The sequence below is a fragment of the Gallinula chloropus genome (genome assembly GCF_964237585.1).
Source record: "Gallinula chloropus genome assembly, chromosome: 29".
NCBI lineage: Eukaryota > Metazoa > Chordata > Aves > Gruiformes > Rallidae > Gallinula > Gallinula chloropus.
In genome coordinates this window covers 1156529-1167425 of record NC_140114.1, presented here as the reverse complement: position 1 = coordinate 1167425, position 10897 = coordinate 1156529, and the positions used below count along the sequence as shown (strand labels likewise).

Here is a 10897-nt window from a genome sequence, read left to right as displayed (position 1 = left end):
AGGCACCTGATTTTTTGTCCTGGCTGGAGTGTGACAGTTCATCAGCAGGGCTATCGCAGCTTCATCCTGTCGCTGCGTCATGCATGCTTGGAGCCTGACAGCAGCATCCACCCTCGTGGGAGACTGAGGAGAGGAAAGCATAATTGGAGGGATTTAGCTGAGAGGATGCATGATAGCAGCAGGCTGCCCAGCCCTGTCACGATGAAGGTAACGTTGAGCATGCACACCACCCCCCTTAGGATGGGGACGGGACCGTCAGCACCAGGAACCTGGGTGCAGGGTGGGGGGGGGGGTCCTTCATTTTGCTTTGCACTCCCTCCAGCAGCCTAACTCCACTCCCATCACCAAGGGGAAACCTAATTACCACTGCAGGTATGGCTTGCACCCACGGAGTGTGGGCGTTGTGCCCTGGAGCGCTGTGACACCTCCAGCCACCCCCTGCACGGAACCTGCAGCGACTTGCACAGAGTGTCACCAGGGATTTGCAGCTGGCCAGGACCCGGGGTGCAAGGAGAGACTTGGGGAGGTTTTTGGTAGAGGTGGGGAGAGGTGATCCTGCAAGTGCTGGTGTGTTGAGAGCCCCAAGGATGGACCCCACAGGGATTGGAACCTGTATCGCGTGTCCATGTGCGGTCCTTGCTCCAGTAGGGCTGGGGAGGGGATTGTGCCCCTGGACTGGGCACTGGGGAGGCTGCAGCTCGAGTGCTGGGTCCAGTTCTGGGCTCCTCAGCATCAGAAGGACATTGGGGTCCTGGAGCGAGTGCAGGGAAGGGCAACCAGGCTGGGGAAGGGGCTGGAGGGCAAATCCTCTGAGGAGCAGCTGAGGGAGCTGGGGGTGTTGAGCCTGGAGAAGAGGAGGCTGAGGGGAGACCTTCTCCCCACCTCCCCTGCCCTGCCAGGAGGGTGCAGAGAGGTGGGCGATGGTCTCTGCAGCCAGGGGACAGGAGATGGGACAAGGGGCAATGGGCTCAAGCTGCCCCAGGGCAGGGGCAGAGCAGATGGGAGGGGAAAGTTCTTCCCTGGCAGAGTTGTGGGGCTGTGGCACAGGCTGCCCAGGGAGGGGCTGAGTCCCCTTCCCTGGGGGTGTTTAACAGAGGGGAGATGAGGTGCTCAGGGAGCTGGTTCAGCACAGGATGGGAATGGTTGGACCTGAGGAGCTTAAAGGGCTTTTCCAACCTGGGGATTCTGTGATTCTGTGAACAGCACAGCTGGGCATACAGCTGCTGGAGGGGTTGGCATCACCAAATGTTCCCCAAGTTAGAGAGCAGTTTTAATACCCAGGTCAGAGGGGCTGCCTGTGGTCTCCATGGGGAGCTTTGAGGCTGAGAACATCATTCAGTCCTCACACCTTTACTTTAGGAGCTGTTGCTGAAGCCTTGCCAAAACACTCTCTCAAATCTAGGAGCTTAAAATGAACAAACTGTTGTGTGTTCCTTCCTCCTGGTCTCCCCCCTTCCCTCTGTCCCCTGCAGACCCTTGTCCAGTCAAGCTCAATTCCCTGAGGCTTGAGGAAAATCCTATGTGCACATCTAACCCCCTTTTCTGAGCAGAGCTGAGATTTCAGGAGTCAGAAGGCATCCGGGATGCACCCAGCTGAGCTGAAGGCTCTTCAGGCTGCTCCTTCCTCCCAGAGTTGAAATCTACCCACCTCCTCAGTCCTTCCCTAAGTTTCTTCAAGGACATCATAATGCTTTCAGACCCCTAAGACAGGGCAGAGACAATGAAAATTTGAGGGGCTTTGGCGTGTTTTGGGCAGTTTATTGAATAGTCAAGAAGTTTTTTGACTACTCCAGATTCTGACCAGTTTTCATGAAGAATCTTGGAAGTTGTTTGAGGGGTGGTAGAGCTGTGTCTACAGGAAGGGGCTCTTTAACCCATCTCCTACACTACAGAGAGGAGAAGGGGAATGTCTCAGCAGATCGAGTTCCAGCTTCCAAGACAATTAGATGCTGGTGGAGAAGACAAGAACAGACAAACTCAGGAAAAAGGTGTCTTTGAGATATCGTGATGTTTATTAGATGCACCAGATGCTCTTTGGGAAAGCAGCAGAGCCCCACCAAAGGCATCCCAACACCACAGCGGGGCACCAGGCTCTAAATGCTGGGGGTGTCAGCACAGGGATGCTGCATCAAGGCAGGAGAGGAGAGGAGAAGGGGACACGCTGGGAAGGAACAGGCCGACAGAGTCGGGTCTGGGTGGAGAAAGGCGACGTGGCCGAGGCTGGGCTGCTCCTGATGCGCTCCAGGGCTGCCCCTGGCTGCTACTTCTGGTGGCCGGGGCTCCAGTGGCAGGTCTGCTTGGTCTGGTGGGACTCAATGTGGGGAATGACAATAGGGCATTTCTGCTGGGTGGAGCCTCCACCACCCCCTCCAGAGCTGATGATGATTGTGTGGCCTGAGGAACCGCCACTGGATCCTCCACTGCAGCATCCAGAGGATCCCCCACTGCTCCCACCTCCAATGATGATCTTGCCTCCTGAGGATCCACCACTGGAACCTCCACCACAGCATCCAGAGGATCCCCCACTGCTCCCACCACCAATGATGATTGGTCCTGAAGACCCACCACTGGACCCCCCACCACAGCACCATCCGGATGAGCCGCCTCCTCCACCACCTGAGCTAATAATGATCTTCTGGCCAGATCCCCCACTGCCACCGCTGTATCCACCTCCCATGCCGTAGCCTGAGGAGCCCCCACCACAGCACCATCCAGAGGATCCCCCACTGCTCCCACCTCCAATGATGGTCTTTGACCCTGAAGACCCACCACTGGATCCTCCACCACAGCATCCAGAGGATCCCCCACTGCTCCCACCTCCAATGATGGTCTTTGACCCTGAAGACCCACCACTGGATCCTCCACCACAGCACCATCCGGATGATCCCCCACTACTTCCACCCCCAATGATGGTCTTTGATCCTGAAGACCCACCACTGGATCCTCCACTGCACCATCCAGAGGATCCCCCACTGCTCCCACCTCCAATGATGATTGGTCCTGAAGACCCACCACTGGATCCTCCACCACAGCATCCAGAGGATCCTCCACTGCTCCCACCACTAATGATGATCTTTGATCCTGAAGACCCACCACTGGATCCTCCACCACAGCATCCAGAGGATCCCCCACTGCTCCCACCTCCAATGATGATCTTGCCTCCTGAGGATCCACCACTGGAACCTCCACCACAGCATCCAGAGGATCCCCCACTGCTCCCACCTCCAATGATGGTCTTTGATCCTGAAGACCCACCACTGGATCCTCCACCACAGCATCCAGAGGATCCCCCACTACCTCCACCCCCAATGATGATTGGTCCTGAGGACCCACCACTGGATCCTCCACAGCACCATCCAGAGGATCCCCCACTGCTCCCACCTCCAATGATGATCTTTGATCCTGAAGACCCACCACTGGATCCTCCACAGCACCATCCGGAGGATCCCCCACTACTTGCACCCCCAATGATGGTCTTTGATCCTGAAGACCCACCACTGGACCCCCCACCACAGCATCCAGATGATCCCCCACTGCTCCCACCTCCAATGATGATCTTTGATCCTGAAGACCCACCACTGGACCCCCCACCACAGCATCCAGAGGATCCCCCACTGCTCCCACCACCGATGATGATCTTTGATCCTGAAGACCCACCACTGGATCCTCCACCACAGCATCCAGAGGATCCCCCACTACCTCCACTCCCAATGATGATCTTCCCTCCCGAAGACCCACCACTGGACCCCCCACCACAGCACCATCCGGATGAGCCGCCTCCTCCACCACCTGAGCTAATAACGATCTTCTGGCCGGATCCCCCACTGCCACCGCTGTATCCTCCTCCCATGCCGTAGCCTGAGGAGCCCCCACTGCAGCAGGAGCCGCCTCCTCCCCCACCAGAGCTCACAATGATTTTTCCAGAGCCCCCACTGCTCCCCCCGCTGCCCCCTGAGCTTGAGCCCCCACAGCAGGAGGAGCCCTGCGACTGGTAGCTGGAGGAGCTGCCCCCGTGGCAGCAGCAGCAGCCCCCGCTGTGGCATCCGCTGGACTGGGAGGACGTCTCATGGCAGCCTCCGGAGCTCTGTCTGGAGCACATGCTGGACAGGTGACCCTGCAAGACACAAAATGCTTGTTCCTCACCAGCACTCTGCCTTTATGGGACCTTCCCCCTTCCAGAATGACCCCAGTACCACCCACAGCGCTGTAGACAGTCCCCTGAACCAACTCCCTTCCATTCTTCCAGGCACTCTGTGGATCCCAGCCACACACGGAGCCTTTAGCTAACAGACCATTTCCTAACTGGCTGAGTTAATCAACCCATCATTTAAAGTCCTTTATCCCATAGCTGCTCCACCTCGGTCTGTGATGAAACACACAACTTTCAGTACCTTGGGGTGGTCCTGCTTCTTCTGACATCCACAGGAGCTTTAAATTCATCAAGCTACCACCCATCAGGCATCCTTTAGCTACAGACTTGCTTTGCAAGGATGGAAGTAAGAGAAGAATCGCTCCCTTCCCAAAGATGGTCTTACCTTCTTGGCTTCAACAGTGAGTACCACGGAGCAAGGCTGAGTGAATGAAGCTCTGTGGGATCCAGCAACTTTTATACCATTTCTAGGGTACCAAGTGGGATGTGAGGCATCCAAAGGAATGGTGATGGGTTTATTTACTGAACAAGGTGTCCACCTCCAGCCCACTTGCCCTGACTCACCGGCTCAGATCAATGACTGCCTAGTGCATCACTTCCTAGGCTACTTGGAGCCGGGCTGCACGTTGTCGCACGTGAGCTCAGCTGCCGTGATCAATTTGCAGGGTAGAACTGTGGGACTCCCACCTAGCACCTTCCACTCAAGCTGGTAGGTGCTCTAAGGTCTTTCCAGAGTCTTCTCTTCTAAACCCAACTCTCCCAGCCTGTCTCCAAAGCAGAGGTGCTCCAGCCCTCAGATCATCTCAGTGGCCTCCTCGGGACTCACTGCAGCAGCTCCATCACCTTCTTTTGGGGGCAGCTGGTGATGCAGCCCAGGATACAGTTGGATTTCTGGGCATTTCAATGTGCTTTCTGCACATTGCTGGGTCATGTTAAGCTTCTCATCCACCACCACCTTCAAGTCCTCCTGATGGCTGCTCTTGATTCAGCATCCACCCTGTGCAACAGCATCTTGACAGCTACTAACCCAAAGGATGAATTCATCCCAGCTTGGGAGATGGCTCTGGTGTTTTTTAACAGCAAGATCTGAGGATACCCTGTGCACCTATTGTCACCCTGAGAGTCTCTGAAACTTGGCTCCTGGCTTTCTTCATCCTGGGCCACTTCTGGGTGCAGGCATGTTCAACAACAACACTCCTTTCTCCTTGAAGTGGGACCACAAAGCTTTCTGGTGGCACCATGCAGGAGATGGAAGTGTTCCTGCAGTCCCCAGTCACTGGTATTTTAGCACCCTGTGAGTTTCCCTAATAAAACCCCAGGTAACCTATGTGTTCCTATGTGTATAGGCTGGAGGAGCTTGGACACATTTTGAGTGTGCTTACACCCCCAAGGGTAAGAGGACAGAGAGTGGAGGGATGTGTAAATGAGAAGCTCTTCTAGTTGCTGTAGATCTGTGTCACTCCTCTCCCTTCTGGGACACTTCCAAGCATCTGTCATCTGCCTCACACAGAGCAGTCAGGCAGGGAAGGTTTATTTTCCTTTCCCTGCTAATTGCCAGAGTAGACCACATCAAACAGAACACTTCCCGTAGGGAGATTCCCTCAGAAGACTCACACCCGGAGCTGTGTTTTATTCCTCTGGGGATGAGGAGACCCCAAGTTACTCCAGGCTCAGCATCTCCACCCTTGGGAGGGGCTTTCTGATGTCCTGTCCCTGTCATTGGCCTTACTAGAGGTTCAGAGCCAGGGTAAGGGTTGGAGAGACACCTCATTTCTCTTCCACAGCTCCGTGGAGCAACTGTGAGCACCAAGAACTCCTGCAGTATGGATGTGCAGGGACCTTGGTGTCACACCTGTACCAGCACCTTGTAATGGTTCATACTGGAGTTTTTGCATCTTTTCCTTCCCTATCCCATGTCAAAGTTCCTTGGGGCTTGTGTGACGTGTTAATGAGGTGGAGTGACTCAGGTGGAGATGAGGTGGAGAGACTGCAACGTTTACCTTTGTTGTGCCTTATCTGACGGACAAAATTCAGCATCATGAGTAGCAGGAGACATTGAAGGGCGACCTCAGAATATCCAGTGAAGCCTGTACCTCTTCTACCTCTCCTGCAGGTGGGTTTTGAAAGCACTTGTGCTCCAGAGCTTTGTTACAACAGCATCAGCTCAGAATAAAAATGCAGATTGGTGCAGAACTTCCTATAGCTTCAAGTTGGAGCACAGGGAGTTCCCCACCAATCTGGAGAAGAACTTTTACATGGTGAGGGTGAGGGAGCCCTGGGACAGGCTGCCCAGGGGGTGTGGAGTCTCCTTCTCTGGAGAGAATCCAGCCCCATCTGGACACCGACCTGTGTGCCCTGTCCCAGGGACCCTGCTCTGGCAGGGGGTTGGACCCCATGAGGTCTGGAGGTCCCTTCCCACCCCTGTGATTCTGTGATTCTGTAACAGCAGAACTAACACAAGTGTCCTAGTATAAAGGAAAATCCAACCACTCAGACACCAAAGCTCTCCAGAACCGTTGAGTTTTATTGTCTTTTCTGCAAGCACTAGAACATTGAGAAGGATAACAGCCACCTGACACAACCCTGGTTGGAAATCAGACACACAACACCAGAGGTTCTGGTCAGCTGGAGAGCTGAGCAGAAAAATCCCAAGGAAGAGGATAAAGGAAGAATGGGAATATTCTTAAATTCAGCAGGGAAAGAAATGTGAACCGTGTCTGTGTCTTGGGCTTGCTTGGTCTGAGAGTCTCTTCTGCAGACACTACTTGTGTTTAGTCTGTGGGGGCCAGGAGATTGGCTGGATCTGCTGTTGCACAGACATGCCTCCAGAGCTGGAGGAACCACCTCCACCTCCACCTCCCCCAATGATGCAGATGGAGCCTTGACCCTGGTGGCCTGAACCACCACCTCCTCCACCTCCACCACCACCTCCAATGCAGATGGGGCCTTGACCCTGGTGGCCTGAACCACCACCTCCTCCACCACCTCCACCACCACCTCCAATGCAGATGGGGCCTTGGCTCTGGTGCCCTGAACCTCCTCCTCCTCCTCCTCCTCCACCACCTCCAATGCAGATGGGGCCTTGGCTCTGGTGGCTGGAACCACCACCTCCTCCACCACCTCCACCACCACCAATAATGCAGATGGAGCCTTGGCTTTGGTGGCTTGAACCGCCTCCTCCTCCTCCCATACTGCCACCTCCAATGCAGATGGGGCCTTGACCCTGGTGCCCTGAACCTCCACCTCCTCCACCACCACCACCTCCAATGCAGATGGGGCCTTGGCTCTGGTGGCTTGAACCACCACCTCCTCCTCCTCCACCTCCAATGCAGATGGGACCTTGGCTCTGATGGCCAGAACCACCACCTCCACCACCACCACCACTGCTTCCTCCACCAATACAGATGGGACCTTGGCTCTGGTGCCCTGAACCACCTCCACCTCCCATGCTACCACCTCCAATGCAGATGGGGCCTTGGCTTTGGTGGCCAGAACCACCACCTCCTCCACCACCACCAATAATGCAGATGGGGCCTTGGCTCTGGTGCCCTGAACCTCCTCCTCCTCCTCCTCCACCACCACCTCCAATGCAGATGGGGCCTTGGCTTTGGTGGCTGGAACCACCACCTCCACCACCTCCACCACCTCCACCACCTCCACCACCACCAATAATGCAGATGGGGCCTTGGCCTTGGTGGCCAGAACCACCTCCACCACCACCACCTCCTCCACCTCCACCAATACAGATGGGACCTTGACCCTGGTGCCCTGAACCACCTCCACCTCCTCCTCCTATGCTACCGCCACCAATGCAGATGGGGCCCTGGCCCTGGTGGCTGGAACCACCTCCACCTCCTCCACCTCCTCCTCCTCCCATGCTGCCACCTCCAATGCAGATGGGCACATGGGTCTGGTGGCCAGACCCACCTCCTCCACCGCCACCACCTCCTCCACCTCCACCAATACAGATGGGACCTTGGCTTTGCTGCCCTGAACCACCTCCACCTCCCATGCTACCACCTCCAATGCAGATGGGGCCTTGACTTTGGTGGCCTGAACCACCACCGCCGCCGCCTCCACCTCCACCGCCTCCTCCTCCAATAATGCAGATGTGTCCTTGTCCCTGGTGGCCTGAACCACCACCACCTCCTCCACCTCCACCACCACAACTGATGGATCCTTGGCTCTGGTGGCCTGAACCTCCTCCTCCTCCTCCTCCTCCTCCTCCAAAAGAGGAGGATGATATGTGGGTCTGGTAGATAGCAGCACCGCCGCCGCCGCTGCCACAGCCTCCACCGCCGCCGCCTCCTCCTCCATGGCAGGATGATCCTTGGGTCTGGTATCCTTGAGATCCTCCACCACCGCTACTGTGGCAGGATCCTCCTCCACCGCCCCCGTGACATGACCCTCCTCCGCCACCACTACTGTGGCATCCACCAGACTGCTCAGAGATTCCTTGGCCATCACCTTTCTGCTGATGGGAACCCATTGTCCCAGGAGTCAGGGAGTCCTTGGAGAGAAAGAAAAAACACCCTTAGCAGACCCATGTGGAGGAAAACTTGTGTTATTGTGCCTCATTATCCCCATTTTCCCCAGAAAATGTCTTCTGCTCCCTTTTTGCACCCCAATCTCCCTTTGATAGCTGGTGGAGAAGGGTATTGCCAAGCTCAGGAATTTATAAATTAAAACCAGGAAGGACCTGGGAAGTCTTCAGCTTGTTCCAAGTCTTCTCTAGAACCTCCTCTATCCATATTCTCTAGAACAGGTGCCACCATAACCATTCCTCAACAATTCCTCCTTGCAGCAAGCTATCAGAGAGGCATGCCCACAGCAAGAGGTACCCAAGGCCATGACACACCAGAATTACCCTTATCCAAGGGTGGTTTGGGAATCCTGAAAGGGCTGCAGTGCTTGGGGATAGGTATTAGCAGTCCATGTCACTGAAGAAACAAAGAGCAGGGCTCATCATTTGCATAATGACTCCATAGCACTTTGAAATGCTTCAATCTTGGTTTCCAAACACTCAGTGATTGGGTTATTTCTTGTTAAAAATTAGAAGAAAGAGGAACAGCCAGCAAAACAGGTATCAGCAATGCAGAAAATAATAAAAAATAATAAAAATAATAAAAAAGGAGCTGCACAAAGCTTCAGTGGAACCCTCGAGGTCACCACTGGCTTGCTGAGTGCCTGTGATGCTCTGAAGCTTGAGCACTTCTTTGGCACTTAACCCCCACCACATCCTTGTCTGCTGGCAGTAGTAATTCATGTTCCTCCAACAGGCAAGTGACAGCTCTACTAAGGAGGAGGATCTGCATGTCCATGGGCTGAGGTCTCCAAACATGCCAGAGGAAAACACAAAAGGTTCCCCCAAGGAAAAAGGTGATCAGAAAGAGAACCCTTCCCAATTTAAACAAAACAAGACCCCCATTTTGCATTTCAGCTCCTCTGCTTCCCACTCCCACTCCTGCCAAAACCTTTTCCTGCTCTTTTTCTTGTGAGCTACATCCCAAAGAGTATTGAGGAGCTGCCTATACATGGTGGTACCACATGGTGTTTGACCCAGAGGGATCAAAGGGGCTCCAAAGACCATGTTTCCCATGCTTCAGCTCTCCCAGTTTTCTGCATCCCAGACTGAATCATTGGGGAAATTAAAATCATTTTAAAAAAGACTGTAAAGAATGAGGAATTTTTGGACTATGAGACCCAAACCCCATTTTTATTCCCAGCTTCTCCAGTGGGACCATTCCACAGCTAATCAGCAGCCCAGTGAGTTCCCATCAGTAGCACGAAATGCCTTACCGTGTCCCACGGCACGAACCGGTGGAGAGAAGTCAAGGACCGTGAGGGAGAACTGCTGGGTGACAACTTTATATAGCATCTAGTCCTCCTCTTGGAAAGAAACCATGATTGATTTATTTACCAGCCAAACCCAGCCCCAACTACCCACTTACTTGGCCTAATCTTGGGCTTGCCATTTCTGATTGGTATCTCCCTTCCACCACCTCTTTTGTTTTCAGCTGTATTAAAGTCATGGAACGGCTCCACCTACTACAAGTGGAGAGATGGGGGGGGGGGGAAGCATCATGATCTTTGATTTTTGGGGAAAAAAAACCCACAAGTGATTTACTTTCAGGTCTGCTCTTCACAGGGGGATCCAACATCCCCACAAGGAAAGACAAGGTGGGAAAAGGGGCTTTTGTCTTTAGAGACATAGATATATTTATCTCTCACTCTAGACCATGTTTCTGACACCCAGACGTAGCTCTGGCATGTCATTATGTTGTGTTGTAACTGGCAGGTTGGTAGGAGTGTGTTATGTGTTTCCAATGACACCCACGTTATCCCCAGGGGCTGTAGGGACACACGTTGGACTCGGGTCCCCAAAATACAACCCATGTTTATGGAGCCAGAGGCTGAAGTGATGCAAATCTGGGAGGCTCCAGGTGATTTCCGGCCTTGGAGGATTTGACCTACAGAGAAATGAAGGGGGGAAAAAGCCCAAAGAGTAAAAGGAGGAGTGAGGTGGTCCTCATGTAGGCACCTGGAGGTGTAGGAACACCCAGGTTAGAACCATAGAATCCCAGACTGGGCTGGGTTGGGAGGGACCCCAAGGGTCCCAGAGCTCCAACCCCCTGCCACAGGCAGGGCCACCAACCTCCAGGCCTGGAGCTACACAAGGTTGCCCAGGGCCCCATCCAACCTGGCCTTGAAGGGTTAGGACTGAGACCTATTCATCTTGAACCAGTC

General features: G+C 54.3%; 1 protein-coding gene across 1 annotated transcript; it reads right to left on the bottom strand.

Moving 5' to 3' along the window:
* Positions 1 to 2260: 2260 nt before the first annotated feature.
* Positions 2261 to 4099, bottom strand: LOC311202113 (uncharacterized protein; the record flags this gene model as incomplete). The annotated part of the gene is made up of 1 exon (XM_084276658.1): positions 2261 to 4099. One exon carries the CDS (start codon positions 4097 to 4099, stop codon positions 2261 to 2263), a length of 1839 nt encoding a protein of 612 aa, XP_084132784.1.
* Between the last annotated feature and the right edge of the window lie 6798 nt (positions 4100 to 10897).